Source organism: Symphalangus syndactylus, chromosome 9 (genome assembly GCF_028878055.3).
Source record: "Symphalangus syndactylus isolate Jambi chromosome 9, NHGRI_mSymSyn1-v2.1_pri, whole genome shotgun sequence".
Lineage (NCBI taxonomy): Eukaryota > Metazoa > Chordata > Mammalia > Primates > Hylobatidae > Symphalangus > Symphalangus syndactylus.
Window position 1 is genome coordinate 53507691 of NC_072431.2, and position 25550 is coordinate 53533240.

Here is a 25550-nt window from a genome sequence, read left to right on the forward strand (position 1 = left end):
ATATATTATACATTATATATGTGTATATATTATATATGTATACATAATACATACTATATATGTTATAGTATATAGGTTATATATAATATATGTATGTATAATATATACTATATATGTGTATATGTTATATATATTATATATATGTTTTTTAACCTTCTTAAGTGAAGAGAGGGTGAAGATTTGAGGGAGTGTCCATTATTCTAATATGAGTTAAGTAGTTATTTACATATACAAGTATAAAATACATGTAAATATACATGCTTGTATACAAAACCCTATAAAATATATTTTTATCTCAACTTTTTTGAAGTGTGATTATAAGATGTAGGATTTATGGACTTTCGTAGTTATGACTTTACATTTTAAAAGACTTATTCATTGCAAAATAAAATTCTGCTGCAGACATGAGTGTGGAGAAACGCCATTGAAAACAGGCTGTCTTTTTCACCCTGTTCTATCTCAGCTTCTGGCATGGCCGGCAGATGCCCCCGAGGCTGTCACTGTGGTCACTATTGCCCCAGATTTCCACGGAGTCCACCACGGACACATAACGAACCTGAAGAAGTTTACTGCCTACTTCACTTCCGTTCTGTGCTTCACCACCCCTGGGGACGGGCCTCCAAGCACACCTCAGCTCGTCTGGACTCATGAAGACAGTGAGTATTCCTTTCTGGGTGTCTCTTAAGTCAATTGTCAAAGAGGTGTATACTGCTGCGACTTCCAGAATCAGGCAAGGGCAGAGGTGGATCACGAGGAGGCCCCGGATTTTTGGAGTGCTTGCAGTCAGCTCACCTAGGGAGATCAGGCATCAGTACTGATAATGCCTCGCAGAGGATGGCAGGTGGACAGTGGAGGGCGGCCTTGGCTCAAGGAAGGAGCTCTGGGGACAGGGGGTGGAGAATCAGATTCCAGCTGTGTGGCCACACCTTTGGTCTTGGTGAACTTACTCTTCACCCAGACTTCAATTTCTAATTCCCTCACCTCCTTCCGTGATCCCCCCGCCGATGCCCCCCAGCCCATTCTTCTCTGACCCTCGATCCCAGGGTCCTTTTCCCCACGCCCTTCTAAGCTCTGTGAGTTTGCATTACCTCCATCTGGTCAGTTCGAACCCACTCCTTCTCTGCTCGCAGGCCAGCTGACGCATCTGGAAAACATTAGCTAATGAAGTTTCCCCGAGAAAATAATCACAGATGTACACAAAGATTTATATACAAGGCGGCTCGTTACAGTTATTTGTAGTTGGAAAAAATGTGAAAAGCATTCAGATGTTCCAGATGGGGAGGACTGGAAAAAAGTATAGAATGACAACATAAGAAATATTTTGTAGTTGTTGAAAAAACAAAACTCTGAAGATCAAAAATTGTGTGCAAAAATGGTCATGATATAACATTGTGAAATAATAGTATACAAAACCATGAGATCCAAATTTTATAAAAATACACTGTATGAAATATGAACAGAGAAAAGACCTTGGAAGAAATGTATCACACAAATGTAAGACTTGTTATCCCTATGTGGTATCCTTATGAGTAGTTTTGGCATATTTCTTTGTATTTTTTTACATTTTCTAATTTCTACCATGAGTCTGTACTCCCTCTAAAATGAAAGTTAAAACTAGAATAATTAGGGCCATGCAGTGGTTCATGCCTGTAATCCCAGTACTTTGGGAGGCTGAGGCAGTTGGATCACGAGGTCAGGAGTTCAAGACCAGCCTGGCCAAGATGGTGAAACCCCGTCATTATGAAAAATACAAAAATTAGCTGAGCATGGTGGCACGTGCCTGTAGTCCCAGCTACTCGGGAGGCTGAGACAGGAGAATCACTTGAACCCAGGAGGCAGAGGTTGCAGTGAGCCGTGATCATGCCACTGCACTCCAGCCTGGGTGACAGAGTGAGACTCTGTCTCAAAAAAAAAAAAAAAAAAAAAAAAACTAGGAAAATTATTTTTTAAGTCACCCTGGGCTGCTGCTTGTCTCTCCCCCAGTGCTGGATGGGCTCAGCCTTCTGAACTTGTCTCTACTAGAGTTTGGCTGTTGCCAGCTCCACCCTGTGCTGCTCCCATTTTTGGACTCCCAGCCTTACTGCACTCCCAGCAGGTGACATTTGCAGAGGCCAAGGCCACCAAGACAGATTCTTTGCCTTCCCACTTCACCCTTCATTTTCATGTCCTTACCCTTGCCTCTCTTCCCTTTCCTCTCAAACGATGCAGTATGGCCTCTCTAAGGGTCCTCCGTCATCCTGTTCCCTTCTTCCCCTCTCTCTCTTCATGGCGCTATTACTTCTTCCAGTCTTTTTACTATTGGATACTTTCCCTCCACTCACAAATATGTTCAGGTCTCCCTCACTCAAAATCGGCAGCTCCCTGACTGTGCTGCCCCTGAAGCTGCCGGGATGGCTCCCCACTCCCTTTCAGTCTAACCATTGCTTTGACCTTGAACGCCTTATGTTCTCCTTGACCCTTGGAAGCCTAGCTTTCTCCTTGCCACTCTCCTGGAACGATCTCACCATTGACTCAAGGTCTATGTCAAATGAGTGACACGGGAGGAATAGAACACAGATTTCTTGACCCTCTGAGACCAACAATCAATCCCTCCTTGCCACAAAAGTTGAAATGAAAAGCAGCCCTGCTGCTGCTGTGAATTGATCCCAGAAGTTCTTCCCATACTCCGCCTTTGCTCTGCTCTCTGCTTTTGTTTAACTGATTTTGTTTTTTATGTTTGTTTGTTTTTTGGTTTTGTTGTTGTTGTTGTTTTTGGTTTTGGTTTTTTTTTTTTTTTTTTTTTTTTTTTGAGTCAGAGTCTCGCGCTGTCACCCAGGCTGGAGTGCAGAGTTGCAATCTTGGCTCACTGCAACCTCTGCCTCCAGGGTTCAAGCAATTCTTCTGCCTCGGCCTCCCAAGTAGCTGGGATTACAGGCGCTGGCCACCACATCTGGCTAGTTTTTTTGTATTTTTAATAGAGATAGGGTTTCACCATTTTGGCCAGGCTGCTCTCAAACTCCTGACCTCAGGTGATCCACCCGCCTCAGCCTCGCAAAGTGCTGGGATTACAGGCATGAGCCACCATGCTCACCAAGGTTAACTGAAATTTTTATTGACAGCATTACAGATTCACATGCAATTATATGAAATAATATTGAGACCATGTACATTTAGCCCAGTTTCTGCCAAGCTGACATTTGCGAAACTATAGTATTGCATCACGTCCAGAATATTAACACTGATGATACAATTCACAGATCTGATTTGGGTTTCTCCAGTTTTCTTTTTTCTCTTGTGCATATGTGTGTGTTTAGTCCTGTACAATTTGTCACATGTGTAGGTTTGTGTATCTACCACGATAATCAAGATCTTGAATGTTTCTAAGGCTACAAAAATCATCTGGGTTCCTTTATAGCCACATCCACCTTCCTCTGGCTCTTCCCTTTTGACCTGTATGCCTTTCATTTCCTTTTCTTGCATGATTTGCAGTGTTTAGGATTTCTGGTACTATGCTGAATAAGAATGATGAGACCAGACATCCTTGCCTGCTTCTCACCTGAGAGGGAAAACACTCAGTTATTCACTGTTAAGGATTTTTTTTTTTTATCAAGTTGAAGTTATTCCTCACTATTACTAATTGGTTGAGACTTTTTGACATTAATAAATCTTACTTTTTTTTGCATGCTCTTACTGCATCATTTGACATGATCATCTGGTTTTTCTTCTTAGCTTGTTGATCTGTTAGATTACGTTGACTGATTTGCAGATGTCAAACCAGCTTTGTGTACTTAAATTCAACTTGGTCATAGTGTATAATTCTTTTCATATGCTGTTGGATTGACTTTGCTAGCACTTGTTGGAGGACTTTTGCATCTAAGTTCATGGGAGATATTAATCTGTAGTTGTCTTTTTTGTGTGTTATCTTTGTCTGGTGTTGGTATCAGAGTAATATGGTCCCGTGAAATATGTTTGGAAGTATCCCACCTCTTCTGTGTTCTGGAAGAGATTGTGTAAAATTGGTGTCAAGTTCTCTTTAAATGTTTGGTAGAATTTTCCAGTGAAACTCTCTGGGACTGAAGAATTCTTTCTAGGAATATTTTTAATATAAATGCAATTTATAAATGGTTTTAGGACTATCCAGGTTGTCTGTTTCATCTTGGCTGAGTTTTGGGAGTTGATGATTTTCAAGGAGTTGATCCTCTAAGAGTTCAGATTTGTGAGTATGAAAATGTTTGCAGCACCACCTTCTTAACGGCTGCAGGATCTGTAGTGATGTCCTGTTTTTTATTCCTGATATTGATGATTGGTTTCTTCTGGCTTTTTAATGTTGTCATTCTTCCTGGAGGTTTGTCAATTTTATTGCTTGGTTTTTTTGGTTTGTTTGTTTTTTGTTGTTGTTGTTGTTGTTGTTTGTTTTTTTAGAACCAGCCTCTTGTTCCAGGTCTCCTCTTCTTCATGGTCTCCTTCATTTTCAACTTTATTGATTTCTGCTCTTTATTATTTCCTTCCTCTACTTGTTTTGAGTGTATTTTGCTCTCCCTTTTCTGCTTTCTTGAGGTAGCCACGTTGGTTATTGGTTGAAGGCCTTTCCTCGTTTCCAGTGTGAATGTTTAGTGCTGTATATTTCTGCTTCCATGCTGCTTTAGCTGCATCCCACATGTTTTGACACTCTGTGCTTTCATTTTCATCCAGTTCTCTGTATTTTTATTTCCTTTGAGATACTCTCTGTGACCCATGAATTAATTGGAAGTGTGCTGTTCAATTTCCATGTGTTTGGAGATTCTATTGTCTTTTTGCTGTTGATAATCTAATTTGATTCCATTATGATCAGAGAACACACTTCATATAATTTTAGTTATTTTATATTTGTTGAAGTTTGTTTAATGGCCTAGGATATGGTCAATTTTGGTGCGTGTTCAGTGAATGATTTTTTAAAAATGTCTATTTCTGCTTTTAATTGTAAATTTTATGTCTCAGAGAAAACTGGAAATAATCTCAAGTTGTTTTTTTTTTTTGTTTTTTTTTTTTTTTTAGAATTTTCTAACTGAATCATTTTTTGGTAGGCAGGGAGCCTGTTTATCATATTGAGGATAATAGCACATCTTTGTAAATGTCAAATATCACATTAAAAACTGAAGGTAGGGTTGAAGTCATCTCTGGGGGATGTAGCTTTTAAAAGGAAAGTTTGGAGCCTGAATGAGAGGGGCTTCAGGGGCCAGCTGACCAGTCACCTGGTGCTGGCCTCCTTCATAAAGAAGAACCAGAACAGCAAGTAGGTAACCACACTTCAAATAGATCTAAGAAAGAAGCTGGAATTCAATAGAGACGTGACAGGAAGCACCTATGGCAAGGAGGAAGGTGAAGTGCAGCAGCTCCTCTGGGACTGAGATCGACTGGGAACCCAGAGGGGTTCCCCACTGTGGGAAAAGGGAAAGCGAGAGACCCCCGTGGTCCACATTCCCACCACAGACTCCTGCAATCCGAGCCACAGGAAAGCCCCTCAAAACTCACAGGCCCCAAGACTCACGTAGGGAGACTCTCACAGGGAGACCGTGTGATGTGCTGCTTCAGAGAGGGGGCCCACACTGCACCCCACACGCCCGAGCCCTGAGCAGCTACTGTGCAGTGCTGCTTAAAGAGCCCGGCCCCAGCAGACCATTCCGCCCCGGGTCCCGACAGCCTCTGCATCTCCATATCCTACAGCCCCACTGACATCCCCTGCCCACAACCACCACCACTGCTGGCGGCTGCCACCAGAGGCAAAGCACAAGCCATTGGCAGTGACCCCCAGTGGTGGGGCTGCTGGGCATTTTCACTCACCTTGAGGACAGACTTGGCTTCCAAGCACCCTGAGGTCAGACTCTCCTACCCACAGTTGCCACCTGGGTCTGAAGCACACCTCCCCAGCAGCAGGGCCACAGTGCAGCCATTGCCAGCCCTACCAAGTGTTCTGCCAGGAGCCTGGGGGTCACCCCACCCCTGCTGACCACAGCCAGCGACTGCACACACCACCAGGGGTCCTGAGGACAGGCCTTCTCGGCTTGCTCTGCCTCCCCCAGTATGAGCAACACCATCTAGGGCCCTGGGCTCACCACTGTCAGCACCTGAGTACTTCTCCTGGGGACCTGAAGTCGGGCCCACCCAACCTGCTGCACCATCACAGCTGGCACCCACTCCTACACACCAACCCTGAGCCTGGAGACTAGCCTGCTCAGCCTCTCACAGCCACCAGCAATACCAGTGCAGACTGCTAAGGAGCCAGGGGATTGTCCCACCACTGCTACTGTCACCGCCTATAGCATGCCTACTGTCCAGGGCCCTGAGAACCCACCCACCTCCTTGGCCTCCTGCAGCCATTGCCAGCACCTGAGCAACCCACCTAGAATGCCAAGAATGAGCCTGTCTGGATCACCCTGGGATGTAAGGACAGGCACACTCAGCCCACTCCTGCCACCACTGGGGCCCAAGGATTGGCCCACCTGGTGTCCCTGTTGCCAGCAAAACTTTACCACAGCCTCTAATAACAACCACACCCTAAGCCGCTGAGGAAATCACAGATGCCACTGATGCTGTTTACAGCCAAATAAATTATATGGAGACTACACTACTGCTTCATCCAGAACCAAAGCCAAAGTACCTTATCCAATCAACACCATAGATACATCTTCGGGAAAAAGCCCTCCTTTATGAAAACAAATCCAAAAAATTAGAAGAAGCAACTGTTACACCAGATGTGCAGATATCAACATAAGGACACAAGAAATATGAAAATGCAAGGAAGTATAACACTTCCAAAGGAACATGGTAATTCTCTAGCAACAGATTCCAATGAAAAAGAAATTATGAAATCCCAGAAAAAATAAAAAATAATGATATTAAGGAAAGTCAGATAAAAGAGACACAGATAAATAATACAAAATAATCCAAAAAACATTTCAATACATGAATGAGAAATTTACCAAAGAGATAAATATTATAAAAAAGAACCAAACAGATATCCAGGAACTAATTAATTCATTGACTGAAATTTAAAAATACAATAGTAAGCTTCCGCAGTAGACTAGATGAGACAGCAGAAGGAATTTCAGAATTTAAAGTTGAATAAAGACTATGTGATATATGAGTCACCATAAAGGAATGCGTATTTGAATTTTTGATGTCCCAGAAGGTGAAAACCAAAGGGATACAAACCTGATTTAACAAACTAATGGCTGAAAACTTCCCAAGTCTAGCAAGAGATTGAGACATCCAGATATGGGAGGCTGAGAGATCCACAGATAAATAGATACTATTCAGAAAGGCCTTCTCCATGGCACATTATAGTCAAATTATCAAAAATTGAAAACAGAATTCCAAAAACACCAAAAGAAAAGCATCTAGTCACTTATAAGAGAACCCCCATCAGACTAACAGTGGATTTATCAGCAGAAACCTTACATGCCAAGAGAAAAATGGGATGATATATTCAAAGTACTGGGAAAAAAAATAACTTGTCAGCCAAGAGTACTATATGCATAAAAGTTATCCTTCATAAATGAAAGAGAAATAAAGTATTTCCTAGATAAGTAAAAGCTGAGGGAATTCATCTCCCCTGGACTGGCCCTACAAGAAATGCTTAATGAATTCCCACACCTGAAGTGAAAGAACAATATCTACCATCATGAAAATGTACAAACGTATAAAACCCATTGGTAGAGCAAACACACAAATAAGGAAGAGAAAGGACCCAAATGTTACCACTACAGAAAACCACCAAACCTCAAAAATAAGCAATAAGAGAGAATGAAGGGAACAAAGGATATATAAACCAACCAGAAATCAATTAATAATGACTAGAATAAGCCCTGACATATCAATAATAACCTTGAATTTAAATGGATTAAAGTTACCAAAAAGATAGACTGGCTGAATGGATAAAAACAAAAACAAAAACAAACCATGACCCAACTATAGGCTGTGTACAAGAAACTCAGCTCACTTGTAAAGACACATGTAGACTGAAAGTAAAGAGATGGAAAAAGAGATTTTGTGCAAACAGAAAGCAAAAGTGAACAGGAGTAGCTACGCTTAGATAAAATAAGTAAAAAACAGTAAAAAGAGACAAAGAAGGTTATTGTGTAATGATAAAGTTATCAATTCAGCAAGAGGATATAACAATTCTAAACATATATAGACCCAACACTGGAGCACTCAGATATATAAAGCAAATATTAGATCTACAGGGAGAGACAGCAATACAATAATACTTGGGGACTTTAACATCCCCCTCTCAGCATTAGACAGGTCATCTTGACAGAAAAATAACAAAGAAACATTGGATTTAAACTGCACTTTAGACTAAATGGGCCTAACAGACATTTACAGAACATTTCATCTAATAGCTACAGAATGCACATTCTTTTCATCAGTACATGTAACATTCTCCAAGATAGACCATATGTTAGGACACAAAACAAATCTCAACAACTTTTAAAAGACTGAAATTCTATCAATATCTTCTTAGACCACAATGGAATAAAACTGGAAATCAACAATGAGGAACTTTGGAATCTGTACAAATACATGGAAATTAAATAGCATGCTCCTGAATAACCTTTGGGTCAAGGAAGAAATTAAGGAGGAAATTTAAAAATTTCTTTTTTTTTTTTTTTTTTGAGACAGAGTCTTGCTCTGTCGCCCAGGCTGGAGTGCAGTGGTGCAGTCTCAGCTCAGTGCAAGCTCCGCCTCCCAGGTTCACGCCATTCTCCTGCCTTAGCCTCCTCAGCTGGGATTACAGGCACCCGCCACCACACCCAGCTAACTTTTTTGTATTTTTTAGTAGAGACGGGGTTTCACCATGTTAGCCAGGATGGTCTCGATCTCCTGACCTCGTGATCCACCCGCCTCAGCCTCCCAAAGTGCTGGGATTACAGGCGTGAGCCACCGCGCCTGGCCAGAAATTTCTTGAAACAAATGAAAATTGAAATACGACATACAGAAACCTATGGGATACAGCAAAAGCGATGCTAAGAGCTTACAATAAATGCCTGCATCAGAAAAAAGTAGAAAGATTTCAAACAATCTAGTGATACACCTCAAGGAACTAGAAAATCAAGGACAAACCAAACCCAAAATTAGTAGAAGGAAAGAAATAATAAAGATCAGAGCAGAACTAAATGAAACAAAGACTTAAAAACAATACAAATGATTAAACAAAACTTGGTTTTAGGGAAGATAAACAAAATCAATAAACTGCTAGCTAGACTTAAGAAGAATAAAAGACAGATTACCTAAGTAAACAAAATCAGAAATGCAAAAGGAGACGTTATAACTGATACCGCAGAAATACAAAATATCATTTGAGACTCTTACTAACAACTATACACTAACAAATTGGAAAACCTAGGAGAAATGGATAAATTCCTGAACACATACAACCTACCAAGATTGAATCAGAAAGAAACATAAAATCTGAACAGACTAATAATGGGTAATGAGATTGAATCAGTAATAAGTCTCCCAACAAAGAAAAACCCAGGGCCAAATGGTTTCACTGACAAATTCTATCAAACTTTCAAGGAAGAACTAATTCTCCTCAAACTATTCCAAAAAATTAAATAAGAGGAAATTCTTTCTAACTCATTTTATGAGGCCAGTGTTACCCAGATACCAAAACCAGACAAGGACATAACAAAAAAACTACAGTCCATTATCCCTGATGAACATAGACCCAAAAATCCTCAACAAAAATACTAGCAAACTGAATCCAACAGCACGTCAGAAATATAATACACCATGCTCATGTGAGATTTATCCCAGGGATGCAAGGATGGTTCAATGTACACATATCCATAAATGTGATACATCACTCCAATAGAATAAAGGACAAAAACCATGTGATCATCTGAACAGATGCATAAAAAGCATTTAATAAAATTCAACATCCTTTCTAATAAAAACTCTCAACAAACTAGGCATAGAAGAAACATACCTCAATATGATAAAGTCTATATGTGAAAAACCCACAGCCAACATCACACTGAATGGGGAAAAGCTGAAATCCTTTCCTCTGATAACTGGAACAAGACCAAGATGCCCACTTTCATCACACCTATTTGTAGTACTGGAAGTCTTAGCCACAGCAGTCAGGCAAAAGAAAGGAATAAAAGGAATCTAAATTGGAAAAGAGGAAGTCAGATTGTTCTCTTTGCAGATGACATGATCTTGTATCTAAACAAACCTAGCCTCCACCAAAAAACTCCTATATCTGATAAATAAATTTGGTAAGGTGGCAGGATACGAAAGCAACATACAAAAATCAGTAGCATTTCTATAAGCCAATAATGAACTAGCTGAGAAAGAAATCAAGAAGTTGATTCCGTTTTTAATAGCTATAAAAGAAAAACATATCTAGGAATTAATTTAACCAAGGAGGTGAAAGATCTCTGCAAAGAAAAATACAAAACATTGATGAAAGAAACTAAGAAACTGAAGAAGACACAAATAAATAGAAAGACATCCCATGCTCATGGATCAGAAGAATTAACATTATTAAAATAACCATACTCCCCAAATGAATCTAATGACTCAGTGCAATCTCTATCAAAATACCAGTGTCATTTTCACAGAAATAGCAAAAAAAATAAAACCCTAAAATTCTTGTGGAACCCAAAAAGAGCCCAAATAGCCAAAGCAATCCATAGCAAAAATTACAAAACTGAAGGAATCACACTACCTGTCTTTGAAATATATGACAAGTCTATAATAACCAAAACGGCATGGCATGGTATTGGCATTAACAACAGACACATAGACCAGTGGAACAGAATAAAGCACCCAGAAATATATCCATATATTTACAACAAACTGATTTTTGATAAAGGTGCCAGGACACCTTCTTCAATAATTGGTGCTAGGAAAATTGGATCTCCATATGCAGAAGATTGAAACTAGACTCTTATCTCTCACCATATTAAAAAATAACTCAGGATGGATTAAAGACTGAAATGTAACACTTGAAACTATAAAACTACTAAAATCAAACACAGGGGAAACACTTCAGGACATTAATGTAGGCAAAGATTTTATGGCTAAGATCTCAAAAGCACAGGCAACAAAACCAAAAATAGACAAATGGGACTATATCAAACTAAAAAACTTCTGTACAGCAAAGGAAACAGTAAACAGTGAAGAGACAGCCTGTTGAATGGGAGAAAATATTTGCTAACTATTCATCTGGTAAGGGATTAATATCTAAAATATACAAAGAACTCAGCTCAACAGTTAAAAAAAATCTCATTTAAAAAGTGGGCAAGGGACATGAATAAACATTTCAAAAGCAGACATACAAATGGTCAGCATGTCTATGAAAAAATGCCCAATATCACTAATCATCAAGGAAATGCTAATCAAAACCACAATGAGATAGCATTTTATCCCAGTCAGAATCACTAGAATTAAAAAGACATACAAAAATGCTGACAATCATGTGGAGAACAGGGAACTCTAATACACTGTTGGTGATGATGTAAATTAGTACAACCACAATGGAAAACAGTATAATTTTTCAGAAAACTAAAAATAGAACTACCCTATGAGCCAGCAATCCCACTATTGGGTATTTATCCATAGGAAAGGAGTCAGTGCATCAAAGGATACCCATACCCCATGCTTACTGCAGCACCATTCACAGTAGCCAAGATATGGAATCAACCCAAGCATCCATCAGTGGACCAATGGATAAGAAAATGTGGTGTATATACACAGTGGAATACTATTCAGCCACAAGAAAGAATGAAATCCTGTCGTTTGCAGCAACATGGAGGGAACTGGAGGGCATTACATGAATGTCCTCAGGAAAACAAATATCACAAGTTCTCACTCATAAGTAGTAGCTTAAAAGGCCAATGTCATGGAGATAAGAGAGTAGAATGAAAGATACTAGAGGCTGGGAGGGGTGTGTCAGTGGAGCAGGGTGGTGGGGAGAAAGAGAGGTTAGTTGATGGGTATAAACATTCAGTTAAATAGAAGGAGTAAGTTCCAATGCTCCTTGGCACAGTAGAGTGACTACAGCTAACAATGATGTATATTTCAAAATACCAAGGAAAGAGGATTTCAAATGTTCACAACACATAGAAATGATAAATACTCCAGGCGATAGGCACTCTGAACACCCTAACTTGGCCATTACACAGGCAGTGCCTGTAACAAAACATCACTGGTACCATAGAAATGTGTACAAGTATTATGTATCAATAAAAAAGAAAGTAAAGAAAGCTTCAGACTCTTGGGTGCTGGAGAAACAGCCTCCTTTTCTCTCTAGCTGATGGTGCTGTAGTTAGTTGCACACCCAGCAGGACTTCTTTCCCAAAGCTCCAAGGAAATGAGAAGTTGTTGGGAGAGGGTAGCAGTAAAGAGGAAATAGAATATAAATTTTAAGCTGAGACATTGCCAGCTGATTCCAGCAGAGCTAGAGGACAGCATCTTTGGGCAGGAATCCAGGAAGCAGAAACAGAATATAAAAGGAGCAAAAAGCTTTCTTTCCTTCTCCATCGATTGAAAAAAAGAACAAGTCGGTTCAAAAATCTGTCAGAATGTCTTTCTGGGGGCTCACAATTGTGGGAGGATGAGATGATCTTGACAGCCATTCTATTTTACCATCTTCCACCCTAGAAAAATGAAATTTGTCAGAGCGTTTGAGCTTATCCGTGAAAAGTCTTTTCAAAGTTCCACCCAGATGAGTGGTTTTTTTTTTTTTTTTTGAGGTTGTTACCATTTTTAAAAAATTACAACTTATGTTAGAAGGCTTTGTCCAAGTACCAACTGAGTGTTCGGTATGGAATTCACCCTAAAAATCTAATGTTTGTGCAAGTGAGGCTGGCAGTAGCCAGAACAGGGACTTTGCAGGGGTGAGACTTCTCTGTAGGAATCCTGGATACTCTTTCAGGACAACTGACAACGCTTGACTTCATGCTCTCCTATTTTAAGCTGAAAGACTTGCATTTTTTATTACTAAAAAGACTTGAATGTGGCGCCATCCAGCAGGTTCACTAGGGGAGTCGTGTGGCGTGGAGCTTTCAGTAGGAACCAGTGTTCCCTGCCTGGCGTGGAGGGTGTACTCAACTGATACATGCAGAAATGGACGGATGTCTCATCTCTTCTCCATTCTTCTTTTCCTCCCTTTTCCCCAGTTCTGCCTTCGAACTACCCTTTCCTCCTGCCCTTTTCTCCTCCCTGGCTTTGTCACTTATGTTTCTTCTGAACAGGTATCTGGAGGGGTAAGCATGGGAGCATTGTCAGAGAGGAGATGGGGCTCTGAATGGTAGGCGGGGAAGCAGAGCCAACCCAGGCAGCTGTGTTTGTTTGCTCCTGAGAGCAATGGACGGAGGGGCACTTTCAGGCGCTGCACAGGTGCCTGGCTTAGGGAATGGGAGTGCACTGTCTCTCTTCCCCTCATCCTTCCCTCCATTTGATCGTAAGACGCCAGCCTCCCCAAAACCGTTTCCATTTCCATCTGCTCCTCGTGCCCTACACAGGGCTTGGGAGTAACGGCATCCGGGAGAACATCACCATCACGACATCCACCTCTCTCCTCCAGATAGCCAGGCATCCTCTCTTCCCTCCCTATCACCACACAGCATGGGCTGGCCCTGATGGGACCGATGGAACCTGCTATAGGAACACTAAAAGGCTCTAAACCTGGGTGAGCTGGTGCAAGAGATGTGGGTCAGAACTGCCAAAGGCCCCTGCAGCGACTCGCTCTGGGCCCTGCTGTCCCTGAGTTGCAGGCAGGTGGTCCATCTGCATGTGGGGAGGAGCTCTATGCCTGTGGCTGCACATCCTCAAGCAGTTTGCTTTGCTGACCTGCACCTGCATCTTGGATTTTTAACTCATGTTTTAGACTCTCGGGTCTTTTCTCTGGGGTGGCATCCTCTGATCCTAGGAATGAGTTTATGTTCTGATGAGAGGTTCATCATCATGACAGCGGCTGATGATCATGGAACATTTTCATGGTGCCTGGGACATCCTCATGTTTTCATGTTTTATTACATTTTATTCTCACAATTGTCTCGCTGAGTTAATTTTATTTTCCCCGTTTCACAGGTGAACAGACTAAGGTGTTGAGAGTGTAATTGCATAGGCAGCAAGCAGCTCAGCCAGGTCTGACACCCAGCTTGGACTCCAGCATTCAAGCGTAACTCTGCGGCTCTGCCTGCACATGTTAGCAAGGGGGCCGCAGGGCACAGAAACGCCTGGGAAAGGAATTTGTTTTTGCAGGGACTTTCTCAGGCCACTGCCTTGCCCCTCTGGAATCCTTCAGGACACTGAGTGGGGTTTGGAGTCTGGAGTTCTGGACCAGGTTGGCGGGTGAGCCTGCCACTGGGCCCAGAGTCCTGCTCTGGCTTGCATAAGGTTCCAGATGGCCCCCACACAGGCCAGACACAGGGCTGCACACACCATGGAGGAACATTCAGAGGAGGCAGTTCTCTTGAGGATCCAGCCAGCCTGATTGTTCTAATCAGATTAGATCAAGGAGAAAGAGAATGATTTGTGTATAAATCTCCTGCGGCCGGTAGCTTCAGTGCCCTGTGTGGCTGGGATGAAGCTGGAGAAAATAATGTATGTGATGATAGCCAGGATGCCTTGAACGCCCTCCTTCCTTCTGCATTCCACTGATGTCTCCTGCAGGGTTCTGCAGCCCCAGCTCACCACTTTCCTTCCATAGTTAGAACCTTCCTCACACATCTGATCAAAAGAAAATTTGGGCTGTTGTGTTAACAGATGACTTTGGTTTTAATTGGTAGAACCAGGAGCTGTGGGACATCTGAGTTTCACGGAGATTCTGGACACATCTCTCAAGGTCAGCTGGCAGGAGCCCCTGGAGAAAAATGGCATCATTACAGGTAAGTAGGCCTGTCCTTCAAAAAAGAAAAAGATAAAGTTTGTCCTCACAAAAAGAAGTGGCTGTCACTTCAAACCAAACTGCTGACAGCATGGACCCATGGCCATGGCCTTCTCGAGAGGAACCGAAATGTCTTCCTGGCCGTGTGGCAGAGTCCCAGCACTGGGACTGCCCCAGTGAGAGCCAGCCTGTGTGGGCAGCAGCCGTAGTTTGAGATCTATTCTCCTCTCATGGTCTTACCAGGCATCCAGAGTCTCTGAACAATGAGAGTCAGTCATGTTATGACACATTCGTTCACATGCATGTGTCTCGCTTAATTCTTATAGCAGCATGGTAAGGTCAATATCAATATTATGACCATTTTACAGATGAGGAAACTGAGGCCCCGAGAGGGTGGGTGACCTTTCCTTCATTCAGCAGACGTCATTGAGCGCTCCTGTGTGCAGCCAGCCTTCTCAGACAGCCAGGTGGCATGACTATGAGGCTCACGTGCCTGTGTCTCAGCTTTCATCCCACAGCTGTGAGCCGCAAGGCCAGGATGAGATCTGGGTCTTCTGACTCCAGGTCCCATGTTCTGTCCCCTCCCCACCCTGCCCTCAAGTGAGAGCCCTGAGGAGACTGTGAGGCAGGTACTTCGGAGGAGGTTCTGAGCTGTATGAGGTGTGGGGGCTGAGCCTTAGAGGCCCCTGGGCAGTGAAATCTCCTCTCCTGGTTTGAGGGGTCTCTGTAGGAGACAGCTCACCTTTTTTAGGGTTTTTAATGATTTTATTTATTTATTTATTTATGAAACACAGTCTTGCTCTCTCGCCCAGGCTGGAGTGCAGTGGCGCGATCTCGGCTTACTGCAACCTCCGCCTCCCAGGTTCAAGCAGTTGTCTTGCCTTAGCCTCCTGAGTAGCTGGGATTACAGGTGTGTGCCACCATACCTGGCTAATTTTTGTATTTTTAGTAGAAATGGGGTTTTGCCATGTCAGCCAGGCTGGTCTCGAACTCCTGGCCTCAAGTGATCCACCTGCCTCGGCCTCCCAAAGTGCTGAGATTACAGGCGTGAGCCACTGCACCAGGCCAAATTTTTATAATGTCTCTGAAAAACCTTTTAGGTTAAAGCTTAATTTAAATCTTAGTTCAAAAAAAAATCTTAGTTTGACAAAAGCAACATAGCCTCTAGCCTCAGATGAGGTTGAGCAGGGCCTCCTGTTCTACTATTTTAGTCACTCTAAGAGCCTCAGCAGACCTCTGGGGTCCTCAGTTTCAACTGAGGGGCTGTCAGGAGGACGAGTTGAGAGAAGTTGTGTCAGGGGCTGCCCACTGCCTGGCCCAGAACAACTCAGCCTCCAACAGGCATTTTTTTTTTTCTAAACATAACCGAAGATTTCTAATAAGCCACTTAATCTTCTTCTCTGTCAGCCATATATAGGACACTTCTGGGTCAGCCCTCTCTGGGGGCTTTGCCTGTGGCATCTCATGTCCCGGCAGGGGCTCCTGCGTGGGTATTTTGCAGCCGCACCCCGAGGTTGAATGAGTTGCCCATCCTGACGCGAGCGGTCAGTTCAGAGCTGAGCTGCATCTCCGCTCCGTGGTGGCCGCGTTCTCAGCTGCTTGAGGGAGCCATGAAATTCGAGCGCCTGATTGTTGTGTGAAGCAAGCTCATGCACTCTGGGTGTGTCCTAGAAGCCTGTGCTGGGACTGTGCTGCCCAGAGACCAAGAGCCTCAGGTGGTCTGTCCCTGCTGCCGGGCCGCAGGGTTGGGGGCCGGTTCTTCTCCTCACTGGCGTCCGGGATGACAGCGGCAATGATGACCCTGGCCACTTCCCCTGTGCTTGGCACCTTAGCCTTGCAGGATCTCGTTTTCTCAGCAACCACACAAGGGGTGTCTTATAACCCAGGCCTGGCGATGACAAGGCTGAGGTTTAGGGTGAACCCCACAGCGTGGGATGCTCGCTTTCCCCATCCACAGTCCTCTTAGCATCTCCATAATTTCTCAAAGCACCCCGAGGCCACAGAAATGCCTGACGGTTCTGTTTATTAAGTGGTTAGGTCCAAACAACTCAAGTGTTAATATGCTAACAATTATAATTGCCATTTAAAAAATACTACACAGTAGTTGAAAGAAATAATACTTGCATTTCTTTTTTCAGTGACCACAATTAGTTCCTAATGGGATGTCTGCACCCACCTGGCACTGCCCAGCTTCTCAGACCTTGGGACCACATGGTCCCTCGTCACCCTCATTTCCCGGTTCATGTTGGTTTCCAGGCGGTACTTGTTTCCTTATCACAACATCCACCAAAAACTCTGCTTTGCAAAGACAGGATATATCCAAGGACTCATGGCATGCTCTGACCTGGAAATGGAGACACCTCCAGCTGGAGGCTCACGTGTGTCCCACTGGCATTGAGTGTCCTGTGCTTCCCTGCAGTGCTCCTGGGAGGTCACTGCAGCATCCCAGGTGCCCTGGGGCATAGTGGGAGACTGTGTTCCTACAGTGACCTGTTTCTACACAGAACTCCAGCTACATAGCAAACCCAGTGCCAACCCCACCACTGCTAATCAGTAGAATCTCCTGTAATCATCTGTGCCAACCAGATCCCCTGATAGAACGGTGTGCCCAGAGCCCATACATAAGGTCACCTTGGAGCCAGTGCTACCTCTTAACTTTTTTTTTTTTTTGAGATGGAGTCTCGCTCTGCAGCCCAGGTTGGAGTACAGTGGCATGATCTCGGCTCACTGCAACCTCTGCTCCTGGGTTCAAGCAATTATCCTGCCTCAGCCTCCCAAGTAGTTGGAACTACAGGTGCATGCCACCATGCCTGGCTAATTTTTTGTATTTTTAGTAGAGATGGGGTTTCACCATGTTAGCCAGGATGGTCTCGATCTCCTGACCTCGTGATCCACCCACTTTTGCCTCCCAAAGTGTGGTGTGCCTCCTATAAACATGTAGCTGGACTTTGTGGGTTTTTTTATTTTTTGTTTATTTATTTTTTGAAATGGAGTCCCTCTCTGTCACCCAGGCTGGAGTGCAGTCATGTGATCTCGGCTCACTGCAACATCCGCCTCCCGGTTCAAATGATTCTCCTGCCTTAGCCTCCCCAGTAGCTGGGATTACAGGCATGCGCCACCACACCCAGCTTATTTTTGTATTTTTAGTAGAGACAGGGTTTTACTATATTGGTAAGGCTGGTCTCGAATTCCTGACCTCAGGTGATCCACCCACCTCGGCCTCCCAAAGTGCTGGGATTACAGGCGTGAGCCACCATGCCCAGCCTCACCTTAACTTTTAAAAAAAGTAAATTTATGAATCTGGCTCTGCCTTCCAGAAGCTTATCTTTTGAAGTGCCCACTTTAAACAGTGTGAAAACTCCAGGAATGGGGGAAAGTCACTACTAGAATTAGACACAATTTGTTGTACATTCTGAAGTCATCTAAGAATCGCAAGTGCTGAGTATGTACAATTAAAAGGGCGTCCTGTTGCCTGGAGTCGAAGGAATTAAGCAAAGGCAGGGGGAACTGAGCAAGGGAGGCCACTATACACTGCAAGAACCTAGTTTAATCTTGCTTTAAACCATTCAAAGGAAGGAAGAACAAACTAGTGGGAGGAAGGATTTTTAAAAGCTGAGCAGGAGGCTACCGTTCGGAAGAGGGCGACTTTCCAGTTCAGACCCTTCAGGGACCAATTCGGTGGCTGGAATTAGAGCTCTGTTTACCACTGATCCCAGAAACGGGGCTGCCCGGGTAGGAAAGAAAGAATTCCTGTCTGCCCAGTCGCCTTTCAGGTCCGCAGTCGGCCATGTTTTGGAAATCTGGCAGAGACTCCTCGGTAGACGTGTCTACACAGAAGGAATTCCCTTTTTACAGATACACACGTTAGCCCCTGCCCTGCCCTTTGTGAACACAGCACACACTTCTTTCCTGTTTAAACCCGAAAGAAAAAAATCCATGGGCATAATAATTCGTGTTGAGCCAACATTTCATGGCTAAGCAGTGGTTGCCAATACTTCCAATTTATGATCATCTGTTTCACCAGCTAATGGGGCTTCATGAACTCATTTTCGTGTTTTATTTAAACAAATACCTGTAGTTACAAGCAGCAGTCTATTGTTTATGGTGGAGCTTGACTTCGAAGCTCGAGCTTTCCTGGGCTGGGTGTAGCCGGAGGCCTGGGTTTGGAGGTGCCTGTGCTGTGGGGGGCAGCAAAGTTCCAGTGCGAGCACCAGGCAGACTCTCTGCAGGTTCCTCTCGGTGGCCATGTTGTCCCCTTCTGTGTGTGACCTGTGTGTTTTCCCTTCCTGCTCACTGTAGTGTGCACCTTGTGTCACCAGAAGCTGCAGTGGACGCCTGCAGCTCTTTGGAGGAGAAGGTCCTAGAGGAGGTGAGATCGGATGTTGTCACCTCACCAGCCCAGCAACACCCTGTACCCCTAGTGATGCCTGCATCAGGGGAGCTTCCCCCAGCACCCACCAAGTAGACATAGTTTTCCAGTGGAACTTGCTGGCAGCACCATGAAATTCTATTCTGTGCTGAAGGCAGAGTGTTTCATTGAGGAGAGCAAAAGAATACCTGTGTTCGTGGGCAAACCTGGCTGCCGGTTTCTGGAAGTGTTGGTGCGGCACCACCATGCTCTCAAAGGCTTCTTGCAAAGGCTGCACCTGCTATTAAAGGCAGCTGCGGGAGCCCAGAATGACTGACGGCTTGGGCCTGGGCTCAGCACCGCTTTACGGGCCAGAGGTGCTGTTGGAAACGGAGGTTTATTAGCCCTGGTCTGTGGTGAGCACCCCCAGCCTCCGTTTTAATTCGAGGCCTGGAATGAGAGGGAAGCATGGAGCAGGGGGCGGCTGCCCCCGCCCGAGTAAATTGCCCATTGCGCGCTCATTGTAAATTTCAGCGTCCTCCACTCTCCCTCCGTAAACTCTGATTTATGAGGGCCAGGATGCAGACAGACAGTTTGTGATTGGATGCACTGCTCTCTTCTAGAGAATTTACTTCAGATCAACAGAAAATTATTTCTGAAGCTCCTCTGGCCATTAGTCTCAGTTAGGCAGCCATTGGGGGCAGGTAGGATGCCAAGCAGGAGGTACCCCCGCTCCTGGCTCCAGGCACCTCTCTCCTCTCTCCTCTGGGAGGTGGAAGCAGAGGATGCATCCCCTGGCCAGCACTGCCCGGGGCCTCCATGCACCTCCCCCAAAAGCTGTTGTTCATAAATTAGGGGACGTCTTTCCCACCTCATGCCCACTGCTCTGTCTGTGCTCACGGGCATCACACGTCTCGGGCCTGTGCCATCTCTGCTGGTATTTTTCTGCAGATCAACCTCTCTAGCTGTCCATTTGGTTTTTGTTTGTATCCATAACCATTTGAGCACACTATATTATCAGTGTTGATCCTAATAAATCCTAGCAACGCTGCCCTTCCTGAAGACGCTGGAATTGCCATGTTTCAGCTCTAGGTCGACATGACGAACACGACGCTGTGTTTCAGTAAATTCTGATGAAGAACAGCTTTTAAACAAGTAAAATTTTCTGGCAGACAAGTTGTAATATTAAATAAAGGCTGCTCTTCCCATAGGTTCAGAGTAGACCCCGAGGATCAAATTATTTAGCGATTGACCAGGCGAGACCCACCAAGGTCAGGGATGTCTTTCAGTTTCCTCGCACACGTCAGGAGGAGGTGCTGGAGGAGGAGGTGCTTCAAAAGGCAAGGTCTCATCCACCGTGAGAAACAAACTCATTCATCCAAACCCAAAGAATGGACTCAGAGACCCGGAGAACAGCGAAAGTGAGACTTTTAATGACGGTCTTGCAAGATGGGGTGTCTGATGGGCAGGCACACTCAGCACGGTCACAACAAGCAGTTTATCCCCTAGTGCTCAGGCCCCTCTCCCGGTTCCTCATAGGCTGAGCACTATGGGCACAGTCTTCCCAGATGTCCCCTATTGGTTGTTGGGCAGGGGCTGTAGGTGTTTTTTTAGGATTGTCCTGTTGCATTTTGTTGCAGCCCACAATGCATTGCAATCCTAGTCAGCTCAGGGGCTCTTCAGGTATTTGACTTATGACCTAAGTAGCTGGGCAAGCTGATGAGAACAGATGAAACGAGCTATTCTGCAGGATAGTAAACTTTCATCTTAGACTAAACTTCTTTGGTTGGGGTGGGGACAACTAAGGGGTGGGGGGAGGCTGACAAGCAGGTGTTGGTGATCAAAGCAGGGGCCTAGTATATCCTGTTTCCTCTGTAGTTTGCTGACCTAAGCTGATTCAAGGTACTTTGTCTTGGAAATGGACCTTGTATCCATTATTCCCTTCATCCCCTGAGGGCTGTTTGGGGTTCCAGCAAGTCCACGAAGCTTTCTGTGGCTTGGTTTCTTTCTTTGTGAAATAGGCTAACAATGGTTCCAATTTCAAAGGTGTATGGTGAGGGTTACATGAATGAATGGGACAGGCTAGATGTCTTAGATGTCAGGGTGGGCAGATGAGGGAAATGCTAAGATGTAAAGCGAGGGCAGGGCCTGGGCTGGGTGTGGTGGCTGATGGCTATAATCCCAGCATTTTGGGAGACCGTGGTGGAAGGATCGCTTGATGCCAGGAGTTTGAGACCAGCCTGGGCAACATAGTGAGACCCTCATCTCTACAAAAAATTTTTAAAACTGGCCAGGCATGGTGGCACGTGCCTATAGTACCAGCTACTTGAGAGACTGAGGTGGGAGGATCGCTTGAGTCAAGTGGTTCAAGGCTGCAGTGAGCCGTGATCACCCCACTGCACTCCAGCCTAGGCAACAGAGCAAGACTTTCTGTCTCTGTCTCTGTCTCTGTCTCTCTCTCTCTCTCTCTGTCTCTCTTTCTCTCTCTGTCTCCCCCCGCATATATATGTGTGTGTGTATATATATATATATATATATATTGTAAATAAAGTTAGGAAGGAAATGGGAGAAGGCAATGATGAGTGGTTGGCCTGGGTAGTCAGCCTTCTCCCCTCTCCCTGGGAGGAGGAAAAGGAGACCAGGACCTGAGAAGCAGCCAGGCGCCTTTGATGAAGCCACCACAGAGGATGGTTTAGTGACCCTCCTGGGCCCAGGCAGAGACCCCAAAGGCAGGCAGGCAGCACGACTTGGTGACAGCTCACAGGATGGCAGGTGCTCCAAGTGCTCTGGAGGCACCCAGCAGCCAGGCCGCCCCTCTGGTGGCTCTTATTCCTTGGAGCTCCCCACTGCATCAACCCGCATGGGAGTCCCTGCTGCCCGCGCAAAGAAGCTGCCAGGCTGTACGGGGCCTGTGGGATGGCCAGGGGTAGCAGGTTCTGACATTAAATTTTTTTCAAAATATAAAGTCTCAAGATGCTGTCCTCTGTTTACCTGCAAGTGCAATTCCTAGCTTTATTTATTGCTTTCATCAGAATGAGGAGGAAGTTTCAGGTGTGTCCTAGCTCTTCTATATCCCTGAGGTTATTGACTAAAAATAGGGAAGAGCAAGCGTTTTCAGCTGTTTTCTTTTGCTTCTGGACCTATGAGCTCTTTCCACCATTGTCTCCCTCTTTAAAAGACACTTTTAAGTGTTCTCTGATCACATAAACTCCCCTCCACAGGAGTTGATTGATTCAGGAGCTAGTTGGGTCTTTTTTCTCCCCCCCCCCTTTTTTTTTTTTAAGACAAAGTCTCGCTCTGTCGCCCAGGCTGGAGTGCAGTGGCGCAATCTCAGCTCACTGCAACCCCGCCTCCCAGGTTGGAGTGATTCTCGTGCCTCAGCCTTCCGAGTAGCTAGGATTACAGGCGCCCGCCACCATGCATGGCTAATTTTTGTATTTTAGTAGAGACAGGGTTTCACATGTTGGCGAGGCTGGTCTGCAACTCCTGACCTCAGGTGATCCACCCGCCTTGGCCTCCCCAAGTGCTGGGATTACAGGTGTGAGCCACCGTGCCCCGCGGGTCTTTTTTCTCTAAGCCCCAAGTCACAGTGGAATCCCAGGTTGAATAAATTTTCATTGTGAGGCCCCACTGGCCTGAAGAGAGTATAGGGGGAAATCAAATTTATTAGAAAACAGGATATTTGAAAAGGGGAGAGAGAGCTAGAAGCAAAACTCACACACTCAGGTGAAAAGAAACTTCCAGGCAAAGCACTTTGCAAAACAGAAGAGTGATCTCTCAGTCATTTTGTAAAGGAAAAAGTAGAAGTGTTTCCATGAATTAGTTGCAACCGAAGAGCAAGCCATTGATTTAAGGTACAAAAAATATCAGCTTCCAAAAATGAAATGATTGGCCGGGTACAGTGGCTATAATCCCAACACTTAGGGAGGCCAAGGCGGGAGGATCTCTTGAGCCTAGGAGTTCCAGACCAGCCTGGACAACAGGGGGAAACCCCATCTCTACAAAAAATACAAAAAATTAGCCAGGCATGGTGGTGCACGCCTGTGGTCCCAGCTACTCAGGAGGCTGAGGTGAGAGGATGGATTGAGCCCAGGAAGTTGAGGCTGCAGTGAGCTATGATTGCACCGTTGCACTTCAGCCTGGGCAGCAGACTCAAAAATAAATAGATACATACATACATACATACATACATACATACATACATACAAATTTTTTAGTGGAGTTACTGGTGAAATGCATTCATAATTTGACAAGAGATGGTTGAATTGAGCACAGCAGGCTGGCAGCCGTCATCATTTTTCAGTTCATGCACCTGGTGCTGAGGTTACCAGAGCATCCGATAGGCCCCATCCTTGTGAAGCTCGCCCTGGTAGGGAGGGATGGTCCCCTGTGGTGGGACCGTCACTCCCATAAGCAGGTTTATGAGATCGCAATGGGTGCACAGAGGAAGGAGCCTCGACCTGTGTCTCATGTCAGTAGCACGGTGGCTCTAAGGCACCTTCAGCACATCCAGCCAAGCTCTCCATAGCTCCAAGCCTGCAATGACGGTGCTGTGGAATCCAGGTGAGCCCTTGGCCTTCAGGAGACCAATGCTGGTCTGGTCCTGTTGCTTTCTAGGCTATCAGATCTCTTGGGAGGTGTACGGCAGGAACGACTCTCGTCTCATGCACACCCTGAACAGCACGATGCACGAGTACAAGATCCAAGGCCTCTCATCTCTCACCACCTACACCATCGATGTGGCCGCTGTGACTGCTGTGGGCTCTGGCCTGGTGACTTCATCCACCATTTCTTCTGGAGTGCCCCCAGGTCAGTAGAATCGTGTGCGGTCCTCCTGCTGTCACCTTTCTCCTGGAGATTCCTGAGGCTAGAAGTTGATTGGCACTTTGGTGTGGAAGCCACTGAGTACCTTGAAAAGGAGTAGTGGCCTCCTGCCAAGATGCTGGAGGGTAAATGGGTGTTGACCCCACTTCACCCTCATTCTCTAGAGCATTCCACCACGGCCTCACGTCCCTTCTGTCTTCTCCTCCTGCTTTGGCCTCAGCCAGTTCCCAGAAGACATGTCGAAAGTGTTTAAAGCCAGTTCCCAATGCATATCTAAAATGCCATGAATACTTTCAAAACAGTAACGATGATTGTATTAGTCCATTTTCATGCTGCTGATAAAGACATACCCGAGACTGGGCCATTTACAAAAGAAAGAGGTTTAATGGAGTTACAGTTCCGTATGGTTGGAGAGGCCTCACAATCATGGCGGAAGGCAAGGAGGAGCAAGTCATGTCTTACATGGATGACAGCAGGCAAACAGCCCGTGCAGGGAAACTCCTGTTTTTAAAACCCATAGATCTTGTGAGACTTACTCACTGTCATGAGAACAGCACAGGAAAGACCTGCCCCCATGATTCAGTTACCTCCCACTGGGTTCCTCTCATGACACATGGGAATTGTGGGAGTTACAGTTCAAGATGAGATTTGACTGGGGACACAGCCAAACCATATCAACGATGATGGCGTGTGGTTTAATTGGTTAAAAATGGGCATATACAGTGACCAAGGTTAATACTGGAGGCACATCTGTGTGCAAGTTACCAGGGTTTTCCTGAGATGTCTTGGACATTGTTTATCCAGGGCAGGGAAATGGGTTAGCTGACCTCCAGAAGGCTGTGCTTCCAGAAACACTGTGATCCACACTACGTCTGGAGCCACAGAGTGGAGTGTTAGAGGGGAAACTGAGGCCTACCTGCTTTGGCCAAACCCCTGATAACCAAGGTGCAGGGAGGCGCTGGAGTTGCCGTTCCTTCATTGCCAAGGCTGAATGCTTGTAGCTGGAGAGGGGTCTTAAAGTCTTGCCCACTCATCCTGGGTAGTGGCTGGAGGCAAATCAGATGGCGAGGACTGCTTTGGGGATGCCGTGTTCTGTTTACTGTGCTTGAAGTTTATCGCCATTAATGATTGAAGAACCATTTAAAAATCCAGAGAGCTGAGAAATAGAAAGGAAAGAATCCACTTGTCCTTCGATTTAAACATTTTCTGTTTCAAATTCATTAAAAACTAGATGTGGAAAGGACCCTTGAGATCCTACAGACCCTGCCCGTGCCGATACTGAATTGATCACCAAAATACTTTCATTGTCCCTGTGCAAGACCTGGTTTCAAACACCCCAAGCAACAGCAAATGAGGAAAGCATTCCTCAGAGATAGTGCGGTCTGAAAGCTGCACTAGCCTTGCATTTTTCTTTTCTTTTTCTTCCCCATTTTATCCCCTTATCTTTCTCTAGAGTATTTTGCATGGCACAGTAACATAAAATCTCTCACTTTGAACTCATAGTGCTGCAATTCCAAG

At 44.9% G+C, this 25550-nt stretch overlaps 1 protein-coding gene across 4 annotated transcripts in view; it reads left to right on the plus strand.

Annotated features, from left to right (window-relative positions):
- Positions 1 to 25550, plus strand: part of SDK1 (sidekick cell adhesion molecule 1) — a 973914-nt gene that overhangs the window by 766484 nt on the left and 181880 nt on the right. For all 4 annotated transcript variants that reach the window (XR_010122494.1, XR_010122492.1, XR_010122493.1 and 1 more), the window contains exons 19-21: positions 464 to 656; positions 14763 to 14861; positions 23826 to 24017. Coding sequence is in view for 1 of the 4 variants with exons in the window: in XM_063646050.1 (XP_063502120.1) it covers positions 464 to 656; positions 14763 to 14861; positions 23826 to 24017 (484 nt within the window). In the remaining 3 variants the exon portion in view is untranslated. The remainder of the gene's footprint in view (positions 1 to 463; positions 657 to 14762; positions 14862 to 23825; positions 24018 to 25550) is intronic.